The sequence below is a fragment of the Hylobates moloch genome, unplaced genomic scaffold (assembly GCF_009828535.3).
Source record: "Hylobates moloch isolate HMO894 unplaced genomic scaffold, HMol_V3 SCAFFOLD_5, whole genome shotgun sequence".
Lineage (NCBI taxonomy): Eukaryota > Metazoa > Chordata > Mammalia > Primates > Hylobatidae > Hylobates > Hylobates moloch.
In genome coordinates, this window is record NW_026652280.1 from 118,727,364 (window position 1) to 118,752,437 (window position 25,074).

General features: G+C 37.0%; 1 protein-coding gene across 2 annotated transcripts in view; it reads right to left on the bottom strand.

The window, feature by feature from the left end:
- GPSM2 (G protein signaling modulator 2) overlaps window positions 1-25,074 on the bottom strand; it is a 50,189-nt gene that overhangs the window by 20,040 nt on the left and 5,075 nt on the right. Inside the window, exons 2-10 of one of the 2 annotated variants that reach the window (XM_032155166.2) lie at window positions 21,562-21,865; window positions 10,037-10,258; window positions 9,496-9,631; window positions 8,999-9,141; window positions 8,339-8,462; window positions 8,110-8,225; window positions 5,148-5,303; window positions 3,879-3,987; window positions 2,863-2,992 (exon numbers count right to left, since the gene is read on the bottom strand). In XM_032155166.2, coding sequence (XP_032011057.1) covers window positions 2,863-2,992; window positions 3,879-3,987; window positions 5,148-5,303; window positions 8,110-8,225; window positions 8,339-8,462; window positions 8,999-9,141; window positions 9,496-9,631; window positions 10,037-10,258; window positions 21,562-21,617 — 1,192 coding nt within the window. In that variant the 5' untranslated portion in view covers window positions 21,618-21,865. The remainder of the gene's footprint in view (window positions 1-2,862; window positions 2,993-3,878; window positions 3,988-5,147; window positions 5,304-8,109; window positions 8,226-8,338; window positions 8,463-8,998; window positions 9,142-9,495; window positions 9,632-10,036; window positions 10,259-21,561; window positions 21,866-25,074) is intronic. The other variant, XM_032155167.2, reaches the window with a different exon arrangement.

The following is a 25,074-nucleotide window of genomic DNA, read 5'->3' on the forward strand; positions in this document are numbered from 1 at the left end:
ACTCCCAAAGTGTTGGGATTACTTGCGTGAGCCACCATGCCTGGCCAGCCCCTGATCTCTTTTTTTGAGAAGAGGGCTTGCTCTGTTGCCCAGGCTGGGGTGCAGTGGCGCAATCACAGCTCACTGCAGCTTTGACCTCTTGGGCTCAAGCGATCCTCCCACCTCAGCCTACCAAGTAGCCAGGGCTACAGGCATGCAACACCATGTCCAACTTTTTTTTTTTTTTTTTGATACAGACAGGGGTCCTATGTTGCCCAGGCTGGTCTTGACTGCTGGATGCAAGTGATCCTCCTGCCTCAACCTCCCAAAGTGCTGGGATTACAGGCGTGAGCCACTGCACCTTTCCTTCATCACCACTATTACTGCTTTAAATCTGTCTTTCACATTTAAATCCTTAATCCATCAATAATTCATTTTTATGAGATTATTTTCCATATATGTGAGGAATATAGGCTCTCAACTTGATTCCACTGGTCTATTTGTCTTTATGCCAACAGCACACTGTCTTATTACTTATATCTGTAAAGAAAGCACTTTTCATGTTCTTAGGAATGTTTTGGTATTTCTCAGAACTTTTTTGTTTCATATAAATTTATGAATAACGTCATGAAGTTCCACAAAATAATTGTGATGTGTTTGGCAGTGCACTTAATTTTTATCAATTTGAGAAGAACTGAAATCTTTTATAAAATTTTGTCAGCCAGGCATGGTGGTGCATGCCTGTAATCCCAGCACTTTGGGAGACTGAGGTGGGCAGATCCCTTGAACTCATAAGTTCGAGACTAGCCTGGGCAACATGGCAAAACCCCATCTCTGCAAAAAATATAAAAATCAGCCAGACATGGTGAGGTGGGAAGATCTCTTGAGGACAAGAGTTCGAGACCAGCTCGGGCAACAGAGTGAGATCCTGTCTTAAAAAATAAATAAATAAATAAAAATAAAAGTAGAAATGGAACAAGTATGACCCCTAGTTTTTTGGCCTGATTACTTGAGTGAATGGTGATACTATTTCCTGAGATAGGGTGGGGTACAGGAAGAACATGTTTGGGAGAAAACATTTTGGACATGCTAAGTTTTAGATGCCAATTAGATATGGCATGACAATGGAAAATGTTAAACAAATGAGTCTCAAACTCATGAGAGAAATTTTGGCTGGAAATATAAATCTGAAAATAATCAGTATATAGACAATATAAAAGCCAAGTAACTGGATGAGATTATCTAGAGCTGTGCTGTCCAATAGCCAGTAGCCACATGCGGCTCTGTACATTTTAATTAAGCAAAGTTAAGTAATATTAAAAATTCACTCCCTCTTGTAGTAGCCACATTTCAAGTGATCAACAGCCACATGTAGCTAGTGGCTTTTATATTGCATGGCAGATGTAAAACATTTTTATCATCACAGAAAAGTTCTATTGGAAGCACTGACTTAAAGCACAGAATAGAAGGAAAAAGGATAAAATCGGTAAGAAGGAGAGAGAGATGGAAAATAGGGAGGGAAAGAAGGTAGGAAGAAGGGGTCCAAGAACTGAACCCTGAGCACTACAAATGTAGAGGAAAGATGAAGAAGAGGAGAGAAGAGAATAAAGACGAGAGCGGCAAACCAGAAAAGTAGAGTAATCCTGGAGGCCGAATGAAGAAAGTTTTCTCAGAAGGGAGTGACTGGCTATAGGAAATATTGCTGAGAAAAATCAAGTAAGCTGACATGTGAAAACTGAATGATATATTTGGTAAAATGGAGGTTTCAGAGTCATGGTGAGGGCAAAGCCCAACGAGAATGGGTTGAAGTGAGAAAGAGAGGCAAGGAAGTAAAGACAATGAATATTAGTGTCTTTCAGGTTTTGTTATAAAAGTGAACAAAGGAACAGGTCTATAGCTAGAAGGGTCCATGAAGACAAGCAACTGTTTTTGCTTTTTAAAGATGAGAGCTCTTATGGCATAACCTATTTGAAAGTTCAACACAGAAAAACGTCTTAGCCCATCATTCAACCACAAAGCACACAGTCACAAATTATTATACAGCTCACACTTCAGAACTTTTCACTAAATATTCTTTGAAAGTCTAAATCAGATGACTAGCCACTAATTTCTTTTCCTTTTTCATGACTTTAAAGAAAAAAATTGGAAAAAGTAAAGGTAGATTTATCACTGACTTTAAAATTCAATTTGTCAGTTTTTTTTAGACTGAGAATTTCTCAAGCTTAGGAAAATGACCTCATACAGAATCACATACTGATGAAATAAAAAAATGTGATCTTAATCTTATCCTTTTATTTCTTTAAAAGTAGATTTTCTTTCACTCAAAAAGAGACATTATAGCAAGTTTCCTCGCTATAGAAATGTCAAACAAATCGGCACCTAAGGAAGGTTTTTGCCACCAAAAAAAAGAAAGAAAAATAAAGAGAGTATCTTAGATTTTCTGAATTTAAAAAAGAAAGTCCTAAGAAAATTCACCTTGGAAATGAAATGGGGGAAAAAGAACTAAACAGAAATCAGATATGTAAAACTACATGAGATAAAAAGGATAAACAATAACATTTTAAAATTTTGGCACCTTCACATGTATAAATTTTTGAATGCGCTTAGAGATAGGGAATTTAAATGTATTTTTACAAAAGAAAAGAACAATACCATCACCATTCCTAAGTTCATGATAAAAACTATAAAATAGTTTTACATTTATAAATTATATATTATATATAATTATATATATTTACAAATTAACAGAGCTGTGTACAGCAAAAAAAGTGTAATAAGTTGAACTTCCTATGTTATATATTCTCTCTGAATATGCCAAATTTGTGATAAATAACTTTAAATATTGAGTATAAAAAATTGGGTTTTAAAAGTCCTATTACTTACCATTCAAACTGCTGTCAATTTCAGTATTTTCAGACATTATGGAGTTATTTGTGCTGTAGCTCAGACCAAGAACCATTTGAAGGTCTGAGAGATTCAGTCGTGCTGTTAGTTCACCACTTTTATCCCCAACCTACAACACAAACATTTATATTTTAGAGTAGTATTTAAAGACAAAGAATGGTGAAGATTATTTGTAAATGTAGTAAACCTAAAACTGGAAGAAAACAGAGAGAAATGAAAATATTTATATTAGAATTATGAGACTATGAATGAATGAAAATTTTTTTCCATTAATAGTTATCTTAAAAAATATGGAAAGAAAAAGCAAGCTTCTAAAATATCACGACAGGACAGCTAATTGTATTCCTTTAATTCTTTAGTTCTCTAAACATTAGATGCTCTTGTTCTCTGGGATCATACTAAGTAATAATGTAGATTATCCTGGACACATTAACTTGGTATATGAACAAAATTTCCTTAGAATATTTTATTCCCATAGTATAATGTTTATTAAGCCAGCACCAGACATTTTGCTAGGCACTTTTAATATACATTAGCTCTAATCGTTATAACACTTTGCAAGGTAGATATTATTATTCCCATTTTGCAGATGAGAGAAACTGAGGCTCAGAAAAGGTTTCCAAGCTCAAATAGCCAGTAAGTGGCAGAACTACAACAGGAAGCAGTCCTTAATTCTAAGAACCATGCTTTTCCTTCAATACCATGCTACTTCTCCATGTAGAGATGCGGGTAGAGTAGGGGCATATTTTAGTACTCTCCTTCCACTTCCCCATGCCTGGCCTTACTTTCCTGTCTTCCTACATCAAAGCCAATACAAACATAACTGTGATCTGCACCTCAAAATGCTTTCTGGGGTTCTTATGCCAAGAGAATGATATATAATCAAATTTATTATTCAGTCACATGATCAATCTAGAGAAATAATAGGGTTCCCTCCCCCAACCTCTAATTTGTAAATTACAATAGCACAGACAGCATTTTTTTTAGTTGCATACCTCTCTTGAAATTTCCAAGTGCTTTTCAGCAAAATGCATTGCTTGATCATGATTTCCTAGTGCTGTGTATGCATTTCCTAAGCTCCAACATGCTCTTCCTTCACCAATTCTAAAACATTATTCAAAGCGAACATGCAGTTATTTGAAAAGAGGTCCTATGTATAGAATAAAAGCGATCTAGCAGGAACTAAAGGTATAAAGAATGCTTTGGATTGATTTGGTCTTTCATATAAAGAACATACTATCATGATATTATAGACATACTAGAATACCCAGATTAAAAAAAGAATACGCACAGAAGTATTACAACATAGAAAACATTCTTTTAAAATATGAAATACATTATAAAGTAATAAATCTCAAGGATAGATATTCTGGTCCACTACCCCATTTTCCTTCTATAACAGCCCTACCAGGTAATTATTCAGTGTGTGTTTGAGCAGCAGGGAGAGAGAACTCACTACCTCTTGAGGTAGCATACTTCATTTTGAACAACTGCATTGAAAAGTTCTCTCTCATACTAAGGTAAAAACAAAATCGATCTTCTAAAGCAAACATCACAGACTAAATGCTGGCAAATATTGTTTTTTTAATACAATAAAACAAAACAACTGAATTAGCCACTAACATTTAAAAATCAGATTTCATATAAAATTCAGCACTTCCAGCTTCTCTTTAAAAAATAGGAGGATGTGGACATAATGGATTTTCATTCCCGGCTGGCAACAATTAGTTGGAGTTGGGTAGCAGTTGCCCTCTTCACACTGGGCATTATCTCTAAGTTCACCACAATTCCCACACTTATGTAGTTAGGAAGACTTTTTTTCTTTTTTGAGATGCAGTCTTGCTCTGTCGCCAGGCTGGAGCGCAGTGGCGTGATCTCGGCTCACTGCAACCTCCACCTCCTGGGTTCAAGCGATTCTCCTGCCTCAGCCTCCCGAGTAGCTGGGATTACAGGTGTGCGCCACCACACCCGGCTAATGTTTGTATTTTTAGTAGATAAGGGGTTTCACCAGGAAGACTTCTGAAGAGGTAATTGAGTTTGGGCCCTAGTCACTGATCTTGGGTCAAGGGCATGTGGAACCAGACTAATCCTCTATCACAGACTAGCCCTTCATACAACCATATGCAGAGGATATCACTGAAAGAGAAAATTCCTTAAAAGGGATTTTAAGGAAAACAAAGGAAAAGAAACAAAGGAAAAATTCTAGGGATTCAATAATGCATCTCTATTTTACCTTAGTTATGGTAAAAAGACGTAAAACATACCTGTCATTCAGCTCTTGAGCAATTGCTAAGTGCTTCAGATGATAATCAATGGCCTTTTCATAGTCTTGAAGTAAAGTATATGTATTTCCAAGACTGTAACAAGACTGTGCTTCTACAGCTCGGTCTTTAAGTTGTCGAGCCAACAGTAGTGTCTTCCTACAAGAAGAAATTAATTCTTATGTAATGATCATTCTCAGCTTGGGCTTTAAGAATCACAAAACAAAACTCTCGTTTTTCCTCTCTGCTGCTTTCTGCTGCCTTTAAATCTCTGAGAGCCTAATATTCATATCCCATACTTTCTCCATTACTTTTAGACAAAATGAAAAGACATTTTTGAAACACAGAAAGAAGATTCAAGACTTTTAGAATAAATTTGAGAATCCTAACAATTCACCAAAGTAAAGGAGTATTAAAACATGAAATCAAGAGGTTCTAGAGATTAACATAATATCTTTAACATTTAAAAAAACTTTCCCTTTTGTATTGGCAATAGCTAAAAGAGGCTTTTTTCCACATGACATCTGTTTTCAATCATACTGTCACCTTTGCATTCTCAAAATTTAAAATATTTAGGTAAAATTCTTATGTATAGGCTATTAGTCACCACTTAGGTAAAATTCTTATGTATAGGGTATTAGTCACCAACTCATGAAAAATACCGAATACTGCATCCAAACATTACCCAAATTCTACCTGTGGTATTGTCAGTGAGAAGCTAGCGTAGCTGTTAAGAGCATAGATCTTGGAGCCAGACTGGGTTTAAATCCCAACTTTGCCAATTACTAAGCTAAGGGCAAAGTCACTCAGTCTCTCTGTATACCAGTCTCTTCATATATAAAATGGGGGAAATATCTCGAAGGATTTTTGTGAGGATTAAATTAATATGTATAAAGTGCTTAGAATAGCATCTTGTGCATAGTAGATGCTGTATAAATGTTAATGTGTTATTATTATCAGTGCTTAAACCTACAGATGCTTTTGGATTCAGTAATTTAAATGACTCTCCCATCATTTCTGTCAAATAGTATAATTACTTCATATCACTTATAACTATATGACAAATTACTATACGGTAACGTGATAGCTTTTTTTTAAGCAAACAAATCTAAAATTACATATTTAATGATGATACCTTCAAATCTGCCGCCTTCGGAGGCTACCTACTTATTCTAATGTTGCCTGTCTTTTCAAATATTTTTGAAAGACTTTTGGAATTGCTTTCAGATCCCGTGGCATAATGCTTTCTGGCATACCATTATTCTTTGATGGTACAGTTGATTTGTAAATGATCAGAAATCTTTCCAGAACCAAATTCAATTACTAACATAGGTTTACCAAACTACTGCTTTGTATCCGGAAGGATATGGATCTACATTATGTTAGCCTTCTTGTTTGGCCCTGATAACAATTCCAGTCTGGGTGCGGTGGTTCATGCCTGTAATACCAGCACTTTGGGAGGTCGAGGTGGGCAGATCACTTGAGGTCAGGAGTTCAAGACTAGCCTGGCCAACATGACGAAACCCCGTCTCTACTAAAAATACAAAAATTAGTTGGGCGTGGTGGCAGTCGCCTGTAATCCCAGCTGCTCGGGAAGCTGAGGCAGGAGAATCACCTGAACCTGGGAGGCCGAGGTTGCAGTGCACCAAGATTGTGCCACTGCACTCCAGCCTGGGCGACAAGAGCAAAACTCCGTCTTTATTTAAAAAAAAAAAAAATCTAAAGAAGACTTCTAGAAATATTTCTATCCAACGACTTGGAATATATATAAAGTTCTGAGTTCTAGCCTGCTTATTGGGAGGAAAAAAAGTAAGTTTCATTACTTTATATTCATGCTTCTTTAGTCAAATAGCCACTATCCATTTTATAATAGAACCTTTCAGTATTTAACACAGGTACACCATTTAATAATTAAGACTTCTCTATATCCCTTGGCTTTAAAATATATGAAATTTTTATATTTAAAATCAAAATATATACTCCTTCACATAGTACATAGTGATATATTTTAATTGGGAGGCTATTTCATATCTAACTAACCTAACCAACCAACAAATATTAACCATTAGTTGATGTTTAAAGCAAAGTGGAATACTATGCAATTTTTTTAGATAGGCCTAAAACAATTTTACCTTTTTTATGAAGATGACAAATTATCCAGAACTCTCTCATATTGGATTCTTTAACAAAATACAAATTGATCACTGTGTCTTCAGTTTAGTCAAACTGGCTTCCACCCAAAATCTATAAGAGCCTTCAATCCCCATTAACTAGGGAAAACTCAATCTAGAAAGCACAGATCAGGCATCTTGAATCTGTCTAAACTTTCTATCATCTATGTCTCAAATCTACTGATAAGAGAGATCCTGCCACAGAAGAAGCTGGGATTGCAAACTCTTCAGGTGAGTGAATGGGGACTCAGCTTACAGTGACAGTCAAATATGGGCAGAAAGAGGGTAAAGGGAGAACTGCTCAATAAGAGAGTGGGAAGGTAGAGAAAAAAATTCAGTGATCACTGACAGAGACTATAAATACTTTTTCTTACCAGGATTTCTTTTGGCCTCTCTTTTAACCCATAATTGAGTGAAATAAAGCATATACACAATATACACCACATATGCTAAACAGGTTTAAAAGACATTAAAGGTTGAAAACTTCATTTAAAAACAATTACTTTTAAAGCTAAAAACCAATATTATAAAGGGGTCATACTGTTATTAAATCTTATGTACAATAATATTTATTGAGCACTGTGTTCCAGGTACTGTGCTAAGTGTTTATTATTTCATTCAATACTCACAGCATTCCCCAAAATGAAGTATTGATATATTCTGTTACAGATAAGGAAATTGAGGCTTAGATGCCAAAAGTCCTGCTGCAATCAGATTTTAAACCTAAAGCCTATGAATTAATGGGATTGAGTAACTATTCATTTTACATTTATCTACAGAAATATTAGACTAACTTGTAGTATTCCGAGGCAGTTTCAAATTCACCAAGAAATATATATGCATTTCCAAGGTTGCTATATGCTCTTCTTTCAGCTGCTTTATCTCCAAATTCTTTTGCAATAAGGAGACGCTGAAACAAAAAATTTTAATTAGATGTAGCTAAAATAAAACTGAAGAATGATCTAATCACTGTTCAGAACTTTGATGGAGGAAATGATCTGGCTCCAAGGCCTTTCACTGTACCTGCTCATGAGCTATAACTGCATCCCTGAAGTTGCCAAGGAGGTAATGTGTGTTTCCAAGATTTCCAAAGGCACGTCCTTGTGCCGCTCGGTCACCCAAAGCAGTCACTAATGATAGGTTTTCCCTAAGGGATAGCAAAAAGTGATGAAAAAATAAGTTTGCAAAACAATTTTATTTATGTGATTTACATATCTAATTCTTTTTATCAGAAAAAAATGTAAGGAAGCTTACAGCCATAATGTGCAACATTTTAAGGATGACATCTATGATGAAGAGCAATTATAGGAAATAGCTGGAAACACTTTATTAAACTATTCAGATAGGTTTCTGCCCAGGGTCAAGCACAGAGTTAATCTTGGAACCCCTATAGTTAAGTAGTTCTATGAAATTCTATTGGTAAAAGACTAAATTACTCTAAATAACAGACCAACCACTGACATTTCTTGTTTTTGCCACTAAGTGGCACTGGTCTGCAATTTAAATGAAAGCTGCAGATTACTACTAATATAACACTGTAACATTTAAGCAACTGAATTGATGATTTTGCTAGTTCATAACTTTAAAACCTTTGCCAAACTTAAATACTACTGAATAAAGAATGTATAGCAGATCCATGGCTTAGATGGGCCTACGTGACTGCCCATATCAGCCCCTACTCACTCATAAAAATCCACGGCTGCCTGCAGAGCATCTCTCACTTCTTCTGGAAATTCTCCTACGTCCTGGGGACCAGGGCAACCAAAACTTTTCCCTTTGGCATGATACACATTCCCAAGATTGTAAAGTGCTCTTGCTTCTCCCACCTAAATGAAGACATCAGCAAAGTTTACATTTTTTGAAATGTTTTGAAATGTTTTGAAAACAGAGGTCAGGTTTATCATATATATTTGTAATATCCTTAGTATTATGGACAACAGAAAAAAATTTTTATATTGGCTCTCCATACAGAACCAAATAATTACTTAATGAAAGAAAGACCTCTCACTATTTCCTTCTTTTTCTCCATTAAATTTTTTTTCTTTTACTTCTGTTAGTCTATAAATGTTTTCTTTCTTGGTATTACTTTTAAAATAAACTATAGAATAATTAAATAGTATTAAAATGCAAAGCCCTTTGAATGAAAATATTAGGCCTACCATCTAATGCTGCGGTATTACCTTGTCATTAAGCTCTCTGGAAATATCTAGGTGTCGCTGACAACAAACTATGGCTTCATCAAAATTCCCAAGAACTTTTAAGGTGTTTCCCAGATTACCACTAGCTTTCGCTTCCCCCAGCTGGTCTCCAATAGTCCTGGAAAAACAAAAAACAAAAAACAAAAAACAAAATGGTATTAAAACACAAATGGTGTTAAAATATAAAGCAGCCAGAGTACAGTTTTCCAAGAGGACAAACTGACATGCTTAAGGTAAGAAAAACCCATTGGCTTTGAAACCTACTTTAAATAAATATTTAAAACTTACATTTCTGGATTTGAATGTAATTAGTTTTCATCCATTTAATTAAACTCTAGGGTCATTTCACTACTATTCATTCAATTAAACTGTGTTCAGCCTAAAGGTTAGTTTTAAAAAGCGATGCTACTGAAGTAGAACTCATTAAATGTATTAAGTTAGTTTTTGTTAATTGAATAGAAATATTTTTTAAAGTAATAGCTAATTTCAGAAGGAAGAATATTCAAAAGCTTAAATTAATTACCTTGCAAGAGTTAAATCATGATGGTGATATTCTAATGCTTTGGCATAATCATGCAAATAGAAATAAGCATTGCCCAACTGGCTGTAAATAGCGCTAAGTGTTTTTAGGTCTTCAGTTCCAACTTGAACTGCAGCTTCAAAGAATGACACGCCAGCGCGGCAGTCTCCTGATTTACATAGACGTTCCCCTTCCAAGGCCAGCTCTAGGCAAGAAGCTTCCATTCTACAAAATTATACAGGACAGACATTTAAACATAACATTACAGCTGCATCACACTATTTTTAACTTCCCGTAATATAATTTAAATGTAGACTATGAGGCTACTCTTGTTCAGGGCAGCTGCCTCTATAACTGAAGTCTATATACATTCCTGATAAAACAGTAAAACAGTTATTTGTAGCAAGAGGTAAGTTGCCTATTCAAATTTCTCTGAGCCTGCTCAGAGAGGTCAGGATAGCTAAATATCTTTATGTGGAGCTCATTTTAATTGGCCCAGAGCAATCCACGTTACTAGTGAAAGAACCTAAAGCAGTATTTCTCAAAACAATTCTGAGTTGTAACAGACCTCTGGACTTCCTTAGAGTCTGAGGAGACCAGTATGTGGGAAAGTGAGGCCCTACAATTATTATTGTTCTCTACCCAGGTATCCAAGTAATCTAGTCACCTGCTCATCAACCCCTCTGACCATCCAGCCATCCATCCCTCGTGCTCTCTCTCATACACACACAACACACACTCACTCTCCTTCCTCTTCTTACCACCACATGACCACGTATACCCTAGAAAAATAGAAGAACAAAATATTCTTGATCTGTAAGGCACATTTTCACAAGAGAACTAAGTATCAAAAAGCTAAGTTAGAAAACAATGATTCAAAAATTTGCAGAAATACTAATTTTGAAAGTCTGTCCCTGAATTGAAAAAGAAGGCTTAAGTCACTGTAAACATATCTGGGAGAAAAAAACACTGATACTTCGGATTCAAGTCCTAACTTTTAGAGGGTGCCCCTCACCAAAGTTGCCATTGTGTTTCTTCAGCATCTTCATGATTTCTACCATATGTATGAACTACCTATTCATTTAATTATTTCTGTAATTTGGCAAATTTCCTTTAAATTGGCACACTATCTTTAACTTATCATTTTTAAAAAATGGAGCTTCATCCAAAGCAGTACTCATGAAACTGTGAATTTGATATGATACTTATATTTATATTCTAATACAGTGGTCTCCAACCTTTTTGGCACCAGGGGCCGGTTTTGTGGAAGACAATTTTTCCACGGACGGGTGGCAGGGGATGGTTTTGGGATGATTCAAGCGCATTACATTTATTGTGTACTTCATTCCTCGTTACTACACATTCACCATAATGTACAATCAGTGGGAGCCCTGAGCTTGTTTTCCTGCAACTAGATGGTCTCATCTGGGTGTGACTGGAGACAGTGACAGATCATCAGGCATTAAACTCTCATAAAGAACGTGCAATCTGGATCCCTCAAATGTGCAGTTCACAATAGGGTTTGCACTTCTATGAGAATCTAATGCTACTGCTGATCTGACAGGAGGCTGAACTCAGGTGAAAATGCTCACTTGTCCCGCCCACCTGCAGCTTATCTCCTAACAGGCTACAACAGTACTGGTCTGTGGCCCAGGGGTTGGGAACCCCTGTTCTAATACACATTAAACAAATATATAATTATTAAAATTTAAAGTGAGTAAAGTTACCTTATGTACTACCAGTGGCATACATATCACTCTTTGAAAAGCTCTGATTAAGCTCATCAAATGTTTTAATTTTTGGAACAGCACTAAGTTACTCCTTACTAGAATGAGCTTTGAGCCACTCCAACAGAGCAGTTGTTCTTAATGCTGGCTGTACAACAGCAGAGCTCACCTGGAGCACTTTCTAAAATTCCCAATGCTGAACTCCACTCTCTGGGTGATATCTGGCCACCTGTATTTTTTTAAAGCCCCAGGTAATTCTAAAGTACATGTTAGGGTTGAGAATCAGTGCTTTTATAAGACATGTGAATTAAACCACCACCCACCCTAATATCATTCAAATATGATTATACTCTGTATATCTAGTGGTAGATCAATTAACATGTTTTTGTGAGTGTTTTTCAGTCTGTAAAATTTCAAGGGTCCTTAGAGCCATAAATTAAAATGGGAATGTAAAGTAGAAAATATATCTGATGAGGCTAAAAGCCTGGACAAAGATTAACTGAGCCAATTGTAAAGGTTCAAAGCAGACTTCTGGTTTAGAACAAGCAGATATATGCAGCCAATTCCAATAGGTAATTTTCAAGTTTTCTATCTAGGTATCTTTTTTTTTTTTTTTTTTTTTTTTAAGAATTCAAATGACTTAGCTAATGGCTACTGCTTGCTCATCTTCACTTTTTGAGACACAGTCTCGCACTGTCACTCAGGCTGGAGTGCAGCAGTACAATCTCGGCTAACTGCAACCTCTGCCTCCTGGGTTCAAGTGATTCTCGTGCCTCAGTCTCCTGAGCAGCTGGGATTACGGTCATGCACCATCATGCCTGACTAATTTTTGTAATTTTAGTAGAGACAGGGTTTTGCCATGCTGGCCAGGCTGGTCTCAATCTCCTGACCTCAAGCAATCCACCCACCTTGGCCTCCCAAAGTGCTGGGATTACAGCTGTGAGCCACCATGGCCGGCCCCATCTTCACTTTATGGATTTATGCAAAATAATGCAGGTAAACCTCTAACATTTTGCTACAACATTAGACTACAAGCCAATTAGATACAGAAGAGAAGATCTAAAATACATAGTAAGATAAGCAGTTAAATCAGAAACCTTAAACAGCTATATTTATGTTTCTTTATATGTCACTTCACAATTAATAAAGCCTATTTTTGTCTTCCAAAAATGAAAATTGCCCTTAGAATTGCATTTCTGAAAATGAGAGACTTCATAAAAGAAAAAATCGAGTATATCTGTTTAAGATTTTATGAAGTTATTGTCATATTCTATGTATAAAGATAAATAAGTCAACAAAAGATATGTAAAAATGTGATTTTTTTTTTCTTGAGATGGAGTCTCGCTCTGTCACCCAGGCTGGAGTGCAATGGCGCAATCTTGGCTCACTGCAACCTCCTCCTCCTGGGTTCAAGCAATTCTCCTGCCTCAGCCTCCTGAGTAGCTGGGATTACAGGCACGCGCCACCATGCCCAACAAATTTTTGTACTTTTAGTAGAGACGGGATTTCATCATGTTGGCCAGGCTGGTCTCCAACTCCTGACCTCAGGAGATCTGCCTGCCTCGGCCTCCCAAAGTGCTGGGATTACAGGCGTGAGCCACCGTGCCCAGTCAAAATGTGATTTTTATTAAAGGATTATTTTGCTAGATGAAGTACCCGAACTGGTTGTCTTTATTTGTCAAAAACTGAAACCAATGAACTTCTAATATTATTTAAAAAATGGAAAAGATATTTTTATATGTAAAATAATTCTTTTCCTACAAAAAGTTTTTAAGCATTCTAATTATGTTAAAAAATTATATCTCAAGCATTTTCAGTGCTAAGAATTGATCTTAAGGTATATTTATACAAATTTAAGAAGATATATATGAAAGGATATTCACAGCAGCAAAAAAGCCACAAATGAATTAAATGTCCAACAATAGAGTACTGGGTAAAAAAAATTACACGCCACTATACAATGGAATACTAATGATGGCGCATCATTTCACTGAGGGAGAGGTGGGGAAATGGTCACACATGACAGCACCATCAGTTCAGGATGACTGGGTTGCTGGCCAGGAAATTAGGAATAAGGCAGAGCTGGCTATTCATGTGAACAATATTTAAAAATTGGAAGTATAAAAGTGTTTGCCTATATTCATATAAAGCTGAGAAGTATCTTCTTCAAATAAATAACTTCACCACAAATGACTGATCTTCTGGATGTAAGTTTACAGAACATTTTACTGGAACCATTGATCCAAACGATGTGGCATCCCACAAAACTTAGTGATAGGTTGAATGGCATCGTAAGTGTTACACATTTTTAAAAAGGCATTTTACATAATTATCATAAGAAACAATGATAGCAAACTGGAAGCTTGCTGGCTACATGGCTGTCCTTGAAGTCCATGTAGTGAGAATGCCCTATAGGAGAGACTATCTTAGAAAAGTTATTCCAGTGAGTAATACCTGAAATAATGTCCCAAACTCTCTAGTTTATGATTAATTCTTAGATAGATTCGGGCTCTGGTGTATTTTATTAGAAAATAAGTTAATATTCTGGCAAAAATCTCTAACATCTGAATCAAATATAGGTTTATGCCTGCAAAATAGGGCAGGTTGGTTTATAAATTTTTTAGAAGATCATTAAATAGTAACAGAGAAAGTAATTTCATATCCTCTCTGTCTCTATGAGAGAATAGAATTACTTCCTTTATCAGTTGGGTTGAAAACAAAGAACATACCCACATGTAGAAGAAAAACCAAGAAAATACCCCTCCATTAAAATACATCCCACATACAAAGTTTCTTTTATGCTTCTGAGAGCCCATCTAGTTGTATAATCAAAGAAAATATGTTTCTAATAAACTTCAAAAAGACATAGTACTACTATCCTTAACTGAAGTGTTTTCATTTTTGCAAATAGAGTGAACATTTTAGACAGAATTTCTCATTTTCTGTGCAAAACTCATGTCATTTCAATTTTTTAAAAATTTTTAACTTTTCTTCCACACTAGATTTTGCACTTGACTATTATCCTCTTTACCTCCTTAATTTTGTTTCGTGTTCACAGTATGTCAGTGAATGCAAAAGATAAAACCATGATGCTACATCTTTCTAAAAGACTCAATAACATCAATTTTGTCCAGATTTGACTCTTGCTTCAAAGGGCTTACATACTATTTAAGAATAAATGATGGAATTCAGGACTTAGGAGCCACAACAAGACTACTCTCCATTTTCTCTATTATGCTTTCCATTTCTGTGGTTGTGGAATCTTCTTTCATAAATCCTAGCTCTACCTTCTCTGTATTCTAATTGGGCATGAATCTTTTCCATCACCCATCCTAGCCCCAACAAACAAATTTCATCCATTCAATTTACCACATATATCTAGCTGTTCTCGTTTATTTTGTAAAAGCAAAAATAGTGCTCAATTGATTTACATTTTGTATGGTTAGATGATTAATGACATAGAATAAGAAGGAAGAAAATAATTAAAAAACAAAAATTTGTATGGTAATTTAGTTTTAAAAGTGATTTTAACCTTTATCAAACTTAATTCTCAAAATAACCCTCTGAGGCTGGGTGCAGTGGCTCATGCCTGTAATCCCAGCACTTTGGGAGGCTAAGGGGGGGGGGGTGGATCACTTGAGCCCAGGAGTTCGAGACCAGCCTGGGCAACATGGCGAAACCCCATCTCCACCAAAAAAAAAAAAAAAAAAAAAAAATTAGCTGGCTGTGATGGCATGCACCTGTAGTAGTCCCAGCTACCTGGGAGACTGAGGTAGGAGGATAGCTTGAGCCCAGTAGGCAGAGGGTGCAGTGAGCTAAGATCACACCTCTGCAATCCAGCATGGGTGACAGAGCCAGACCCTATCTCAAATAAAATAAAAATAACCTTCAAAGATGGGTATTGCTACAGAAGGAGAAAGTGATGCTGAGACAGGTTAAATGACTTGCTTAAGGTCATGGGATGGCAAAGCTGAGATATGAAAATTTATCTTTGTCTCCAAATCCAGTGGTCTTTCCATCACTCCATGTTACCTTAAACTACTCAAGAAAGCACATTAACAACTACATTGAGCTAACAAAATTAACGAATTCAACACCATATCTGTATTCCTTCACAACTTACGTGCAAGAATCTAACTTTTACAATATTAAAGTATTAAAATGTTTATTATTCACAGTAAGTAGTATAAATGACATTTCCCAAAGAAACAAAACCAGACGAACTAGTGTAATAAACCCAATGTATCCATCTTTCAACTTCAATAATTACACATATATAATCAATATATTATTTATTCATCTCTACTCTGATTGCTACTCTTCCAACCCCAGATTGGTCTGAAGTACATTCTGGAAAGCATATGATTTCATTTGTAAACACCTTAGTATGTATCTTTAAAAGGTTAATCTTTTCCAAAAAATATAATCACAATACCATTATCACACACAAAAAATAATTCCTTAAAAATCAATCACATAATTTTTTTAAACTTAGAAATAAATTGTACTTTGCTATCAGTCTCCACCTTCTCAAATAGGTGCAAAATATTTCATAAAGCATTCTGATGTCCCCTTAGGAGGTTACTTAGTGTCCCAAGAAACATTCCATTTCAAAATTACAAATTCATTGTGCCACAGAAACTCCTCCAGGGATAGAGGAGGACCTCCACAATGGAAGAACCAGATGGATAAAACATTTCATAAGTATTTACTACAGCAGAAGAATAACTTATACCAGCCTATGGCCTAACATAAACAGTTCAAATCATTACCCCCAATTATATGACAATCCAATCAATATACAGAATGCTGGTCTTAGAGCACTGATAAACCCAGGGATTTGTTTGGTATAATCCTATTACAGACAGTACAGATTTTTAAGTTTCCCTTGGTGAAGTCCTATAGCAAAGTGCAACCATGTTTGATCTAGACTGTATCATGGAAAAAGGACAATTCTAAGATCTCCCAACAGGCAGAGGTACAAGCCATTCCTACTTATCTACTGCCCTTACCATATTAGAAAGCACAATACTATTCAAAACATTCGGCAAGATAAACATCTTATTACATTCATATTCCATTGAAGTTCAATATGTGCCAGACAACATGCTAATTATCATGGCTGCTGAGGAACGACCATAGCTGAGGAGCTAATGCTCAAAGGGAGAGGTGAGGAGGAAGAGAGCACCATAAAAACAGATTCATTTAATTTTAATATAGTTGGTGCTAAGAAAAATGCACAGATTGTAATATGAGCACAGGGAGGCCATAGAGCCTAACTATGGAGCTTAGAAATGGTTTCCAGGAGGAGATCATCTCCGAGCTGTAACTTAGATATTGAGTAGAATTAGCTAAACAAAGAAAGTGGGAAGGGAATCCAACATAGGGTATAGCATGAACAAAGACACTGAGACATAAAACAGCATGACATGCAGGAAACCAGAGCTCAAAGTACAAGGTGAAGAATGGCAGGAAGTAAGGTCCCAGGAATAGGCAGAAGCCAGATAATGAAGATCTTGTGTTCTGTGTTCAGCTTGGCTCGGTGACTAGGAGCTACCCTAGGTATTAAGCAGAGAGGTTGCACGGTTAGCTCTGTGTTTTGAGACTGAGCCCACTAGTGACAAGTCAAAACGATGGGTTCCAAGAGGTGAAGAATGGAGGGAGTCTGGAAGGAAGATCCTGAGGATCTCAATTATAGCTATGGTGGTGTAAAAGGTAAAGTAGAGGTTCCTCTTCAAAGACTTTCCTCCCCATCTAATTAGGAATAAACAGTAACTTCTCTTAGACACAAAATTTATTCAAAGACCTGTGCTAACATTCTTAAATATCTGCTAGCCATAATAAGGAAATCAATGTACTTTATGTTCTTAGCTCCCATAGTTTAGCCTAAGTATTTGCCCTAGCATGCTTATACTGGTCCAAGCAAGCATTAGGTCATAGCCTGTTCCTCTTCCTTATTTAAAAGTGTTTTTACCTTTCTCAGCATTCCACAAGTTACTTCCTCTTTCCTTTGTTCCCCTCTACCTTTGCCTCTTTTAAAAAGTTCTAAGTTGCTAGCCAATAGGGACAAATACAGAACGTGAGGTCCCGTTCCAGCCAGTGGAAACCGGACACAGCAGTAGGGTGGATGCGTCAGGTTATAAATGACCCTGTCTCCTTTGTTCGGTGTACTCTCGAGGCAAAACTGCTGGCGAGTGTACCCCTTCTGCAGGAAGTAGAAATGGCCTTACTAAATAAATTTATGTTCAAGTGCTATTTCTTTACAGCACTGGGGAACAAGCCTTTCAAACAACTGGGAGGATGCACATGAGTAGATAAATCTGAGAAACATTTAGGAGATGAAACCAGCAATACTTCATGCTGGATACAGAATGAGAAAGGAAAAAAGTATGTAATTCCCAGGTTTCTGGAAATTTATGTAAAGGGTAGGATGACAGCATTTCATATATTAAAAGCTCATCTTAATTATCTTAAATGTCTTCCTTTTTATTTTACTTGAAACTCTTTTTTAATAGAAATGTCCTCATCTTACCTATGTTAACTTCCTTGGCATGAACCTTCCTAACATGAACCATTTACTCTACAGGATGATAAATCTCCTATTTCCTAAATATGTTAAGACATCTAAAATTTGGTACACCCTCCTTCTGAGATTTTGAATTCTATTAATTGCTACCATATTCTGATGTTCATCTAATAATTAACTTGTAATAGTTTTGATAAACAATCTATTACCAGCTGGGCACGGCAGCTCATTCCTGTAATCCCAGCACTTTAGGAGGCCAACGTAGATGGACTGCTTGAGCCCAGAAGTTCGAGACCAGCCTAGGCAACACAGTGAGATCTCATCTCCACGAAAAGATTTTAAAAATTAGCCAGGCATGGCTATAGTCCCAGCTACTCAGGAAGCTGAGGTGGGAGGATTGCTTAAGCCTGAGAGGTTGAGGCTGCAGTGAGCTGTGATCATGCCACTGCACTCCAGTCTGGGAAACAGAACAAGAGTGTCTCAAGGGGGAAAAAAAAGGCCAAGTGTGGTGGCTCACGCCTGTAATCCCAGCACTTTGGGAGGCCGAGGCGGGTGGATCACCCGAGGTTAGGAGTTTGAGACCAGCCTGGCCAACATGGCAAAACTCCATCTCTACTAAAAATACAAAAATTAGCCGGGCATGGTGGCGCGCGCCTGTGGTCCCAGCTACTCAGGAGGCTGAGGCAGGAGAATTGCTTGAACCTGAGAGGCAGCAATTGCAGTGAGCTGAGATTGCACACCACTGCACTCCAGCCTGGGTGACAGAGTGATACTCCATCTCAAAAAAAAAAAAAAAAAATTCCTTAATTACCTTATTAAATGATTATATTTAAGTTTGCATTTATTATTATTTTATCACTTAGTGCAATTACCAGAACTTCCAGAATATTAATAATCACAGTGCAGATAGCCTTGTTTTGTTCCTAACTGCATTAGAGATGTCATTAATATTTTATCACTAAATATTAAACTGGCTATTGGTTATCATGTTTACAAAGTACCCACCTATTCTGACTTTATTTAATACCCATTCCTTCAAAATGCTCATTTATGAAGGCTGAGCTCCACACATGGATGGGGGTGGGCTGCATGCTCTCACAGACTATCACTGGGTGCATGGTGTCTGTGGGTGACACTGACCTAAGCAGCCCATCTAGAAGGATGCAAGAGGAAGGTCTGTATGCAACCCTCTAGGAGTGAGGAATGAGAATGGGAGCCTGGCTTGCAACAGACAGTGCCTGGGAGGATGGCAGGTAATGGCATTCTAGGCCATCCAAGGAATAAGGGGCAAAGTCTGGGAGGCAGAGAAACCTATGGGATTTGGGGAATGGAGGGTGTGATGAGGAGGTATGGAGGGCAATGAGGTGGGCAAGGCCAGGAGATGGGGACTTCGTGCTTGGTGCTCTGGGCCTCGAGGTGCAGAAGGGTTAGGGCCTCGGAGTCCCAGGGTAAGTGTATGTTACGTCCCGGAGAGAAGCTTTCTCAAAACCTCGAGCTCTACCTCCCCCACCTGCCTGTGTGGTTTTTTAGAGAGTTGTGTCTGTTACAGGCCTTTTTTTCGTCCTCAAAATGTTCAACCCACATTAAAAAAAAAAATTTGCATTAGCTGCCAACATTTCAGAATTTGGAGACAGCACAATAAAGATTTAGATTTCTGGCTGGGCTTGGTGGCTCATGCCTATAATCCCAGCACTTTGGGAGGCCAAGGCATGCAGATCACTTGAAGCCAGGAGTTCAAGACCAGCCTGGTCAATATGGCAAAAAACCTGTATCTACTAAAAATACAAAAAATTAGCTGGGCGTGGTGACACACACCTATAATCCCAGCTACTCGGGAAGCTGAGACAAGAGAATCGCTTTAACATGGGAGGCGGAGGTTACAGTGAGCCAAACTCGTGCCACTGCACTCCAGCCTGGGTGTCAGAGTGAGACTGTCTCAAAAAAAAAAAAAAAACCAACAAAAAACAAAACAAAAAAACAAAAAACACTTCAGATTTTCAGATTTCCTGGGCTCTTCTGAAAAATCAGGAAGACCTGCCCAGTCTGTACCTTCATTCTGCCCAGCTATCACTTCCTGGCTATCTTCACTCCTTTCCTGATGTGTATGTCTGATTTGTATCCTGATCTATATCAGTGGGAAGCATTCCCCCCCCCCCACCAACACACATACATGTGCATAACATATTATATATAAGGTGTAGCCAAAGGGAGTGTGTTGTATTTGTGAAAGATGCTTGTGGATGAAGAACAAAGGTGGGAACACTGGTCCTTACAATCTGCAACCTTCTACCAGGAATGTAGACAATCCATTTGGGCATCCAAGGGAACACTGTAAGTCCTAGAGGAGCCAGGCCATTTCCCTAGGGCCCATGAAGCTTGTGAGAGAATGTGGGTGCCTTTCCTCAGCCTGACTTGCTTTCTGGAGTAGATTAGGGATTACCAAACCACTACTTCATGTAAAAATGTGGTCTTATGTATTAAATCAGCAAAACAACACAAAATGTCACTAGACATTAAGCTTAAAAATGACATTTCTTTTGAGCAGTGCTTGTTGGTATTTTAATAATAATGTATTTATATTAATGTGGATTAGGTACATATTTAAAATAGTAATAATGATTGTGAAATAAAATTTCCTTTAAATATAAAATAAAAAGCCAGGTGCACCGGCACACACCTGTAGTTCCTGCTACTCTGGAGGCTGAGGCAGGAGGATTGCTTGAGCCCAGGAGTTTGAGACTTGCCTGGGCAATATAGTGAGACTCCCATCTCTAATAATATAGAAAAAGTAAAATTAAAAAAATAAAAAATATACAAAAAAGGAAATGAGAAGGGAATCAAAACAGTACACTACAAAAAATAAAAATAAATCAAAAATAAAAAGTTCATTTCTAAAAGATCACATTAAATTATAATGCAAAGGTTAGGTCCTTCAGCTGACCACATTTTTAAAAAATCCATCTTTTAGCCCCAAAGATTTTCAAACATATTTCATTTACATATTTGCATTATATAAAAAGTTACAAATTATAAAGAAATTATTCATCAACTCTTCCAGAGAACATTAAACAAACCATAGTACATAATTGGTCTCTACTACCATTTTCCTACAGAAAGGACACAAAAACTTACAATAAAAAGAAAATATTGTCTACAGACAATACTATGGCTGGTATATTTGAGTATTTTCAACTGAAACTTGAAATGGTCATCAGAGTTAAAAACATTTTAAAATAAGGATTAAAAGTCATCCATTAAGACAGCAATAGTCTTACCTGTAACGAACATGAAAAGAATGGTCTTCCCTCATGCTTATCAAATTTTCCTCCATCGAGTCATATTATAAGCTGAATAAAATAAAATTATTTTATTTTGTGCCAATCCAGTCCTTTACAATGTAGAATTGTTTGTAGAACATTGTCCGGTTAGTATATTAATGAGTTGGTGTTAATACATCCTAAGCTCCTGCTTCTTCTTTATTAATAATGAAAGGAGGTCAATGCCAGACAGCTTAAAGGTTCAAAATGTGTCCCAAATCCTTGCATCTCTGGCCCTTTCAGCAGCACTTCAGCAACATTTCTGTAAAAGGAATACAAGATGCTTTGCTTGAAGTCCTATTTTCAAAGAATAACCTACAGTAACCCTGAGCTGTACATAATCACAAGCTAACTCCGCAGACTGCTGTCATGTCAATCACTACAAAAGACAGCACAGGGCTTAACTGTCATCATGGAGCTTCTAAATAGGGGTGGGAATAGAAGAAATTTGAGAACTGTATTTTAATTTTTAAAATACGTTTGAAATTTAATACTTTTATGTAATATTTTCTGCTATAAACAAAAAAGAACAGTATGTATCATATTAGCATCTAAAAACAAAATTGCTGCTTCAAACTTTTAAAAACTATTAACAAATCAAATGAAAATTCAATAATTATTTGAAATAGTCAACTCCAAACTCAGTAAATTTATTTCTTCAAAGAAGATATCACACTGATACTTAGGTTATAGCTGGATTCATTTGCTTTCAAAATACATTCTACTTAAACTCTTTAAGGTCTTTAAAATGTTTTTTATTAATATTGGGTAGGTACAAAAGACATTTGGGAAATATGTATATGGTAAAAAGAATGACACAACAAATATTTATATAACACCATTCAGTTTAAAATAAGAACATTACCACTGCCTTTAAAGTCTCCTGGGTAGTCCAACCTAACCCATCTCCTTCCTTTTCCCTCTAAGGTGATTTCTAAACTAGATTTTGTTCCTTATTCCTTTGCTTGTCTTTACAACTTTACCACAAATGTCAGTATAGTCCTAAATAAGATACCATTTAGTTTTGTGTGATTTTGCTGAACATTGTTTCTGTGATTTTTCTCAATTGTCGTGCATAGGTACAACTTGCATGTGTATTCCATTGTATACCAAATGTATTTTTCATTCTGCTGTTGATGGACATTTGGATTGTAGTTTTTTGGATTGCTGTTACTAAAAGTATTAATATTCATGCCACTGCACTCCAGCCTGGGTGACAGAGCAAGACCCTGCCCCAAAACAAAATGAAACAAAAAACTGCCATGAACACTGATATTAATAACTCAATGTACTAGTTAAGGCCAGGTGCAATGGCTCATGCCTGTAATCCCAACACTTTGGGAGGCAGACGCAGGTGATCACTTGAGGCCAGGAGTTCAAGACCAGCCTAGCCAACACGGCAAAACCTTGTCTCTATTAAAAATACAGAAATTAGCCAGGCATGGTGATGCAAGCCTGTAATCCCAGCTACTCGGGAGGCTGAGGCATGAGAATCACTTGAACCCGGGAGGCGGAGGTTGCAGTGAGCCCGAACCCGGGAGGCAGAGGTTGCAGTGAGCCAAGATCATGCCATTGCACTCCAGCCCAGGCGACACAGCGCGACTCTGTCTCCCCCCACCAAAACAACAACAACAACAACAAACCCTCAATGTACTAGTTAAGCAGCTAAAGAGAGAATAAGCAGATGAAAAATAATAAAGAGAAGTTCAGAGAAAAGGAGGACAAAATGAGCAGCTCTATAATATATCTAACAGGAGGGTGAGAAAGAAAAATAGAAGAATAAAGGCAAAATCTTCAGTGATAAAGACTGAGAATTTTTAAATAAAAATGAATCCATACCGATACATTAGAGAGAGCCACAGCACATCAGATATAAACTATAACCTCTGAGATAACAGTTGAGAAAGACAAAGAAGGATATACATATACATATATGAGAAAACTCAGTAGATATACAATCATAAAGTCCTGGAATTTCAGTGTTATAAACAATCCTAGAGGTCAGTTAGTCCACTATTTTACTATAGCATTCCTACATAGGTCATAAAGCAGCTAATCCTAATTTTGAATATTCCTGTAAGAAAATTGTTCCATACTTTGAGCATTCCTTCCATTTCTACCCATTTGTTCTACTTCTTCCTTCTGCTGCCATATACAATAAAGCCTAATTCCTCTTCTATATAACATCCTTTTAAGTATTTCAGCTATATCATAAACCAGACTCTAATGAATACTCACTGCTCTGTTAATTAAGTACAGCTAGAGGTTAATAGGGAACAGAGCAGTAAGGTGAAAGCAGGGAAGGTAGAAAGAAACAGCCTTGGGAATACTGTCAAAGTTTCCTAGAGGAAATGAGGTTTTCATATTAATAACAAGTTTAGCATGCAAGAAACGCAGAATATTACTCCTCTTATCCCTTCCCTTGGCCAAGAAAGGAAGCACTATCTTTTGTTGTTGTTTTGTTTTTTTTTTTTAGAGATGGGATCTCGCTATGTTGCCCAGGCTGGAATACAGTGGCTATTCACATCACAATCATAGCACACTGCAGCCTGGAACTCTTGGTGATCCTCTCGCTTCAACCTCCCAAGTAGCTGGGACTACAGGTGCACGCCACAGCATGGGCTAGGGAGCAGTATTTTAAGAAAGAACGAAAAGGTAGCAGCTATCAACACATCAAATCGCAGCTATCAACACATCAAATCTCTTTTCCTTTTGTTCAGAATTCCACTGTGCCTCTTTTTTCCTTAATAAAAAAAATTATTAAAGGGAATTAGTGTGGATACTCAGCAATAGCTCCAAAGTGCATCTAGATTACACAAATAGCTAAACTGGCAATGAAATTATCTCCCATTATCCACTATGAGGTTTGGGCTGTTATTTATAAAACGGAGCAGAGAGGTATTAGAATTATTTTACCTTAGAATTAAATTAAATTATAGTAGGCCCTCCAGATCTGTGGGTTCTGCATAGTGGATTCAACCAACCGCGTATCAAAAATATTCAGGAAAGAAAATGAAAAGTTGTGTCTCTACTGAACAGGTACAGACTTTTTTCCTTGGCATTATTCCCTAAACAATACTGTATAACAACTATTTACATAGCATTTACATCATATTAGGTATCATAAGTAATCTAGAGAGGATTAAAAGGTTGTGGGGAGATGTGTATAGGTTATATGCAAATACTATACCATGTTATACAAGGAACTTGAGCATCCATGGATTTTGGTATCCTCAGGGGGTCCTGGAACCAATTCCCCACAGATACTGATACTAAATTTAAATATTTTTCTCAGCCAGGCCCGGTGGCTCACATCTGTAATCCCAGTGCTTTGGGAGACCAAGGTGGAAGGATCACTTGAGACCAGCAGTTCCAGACCAGCCCAGGCAATGTACAAGACCCCGTTTCTACAAAAAATTAAAAAGTCAACCAGGTGTGGTGGCCTGTGCCTGTAGTCCCAGCTACTTGGGA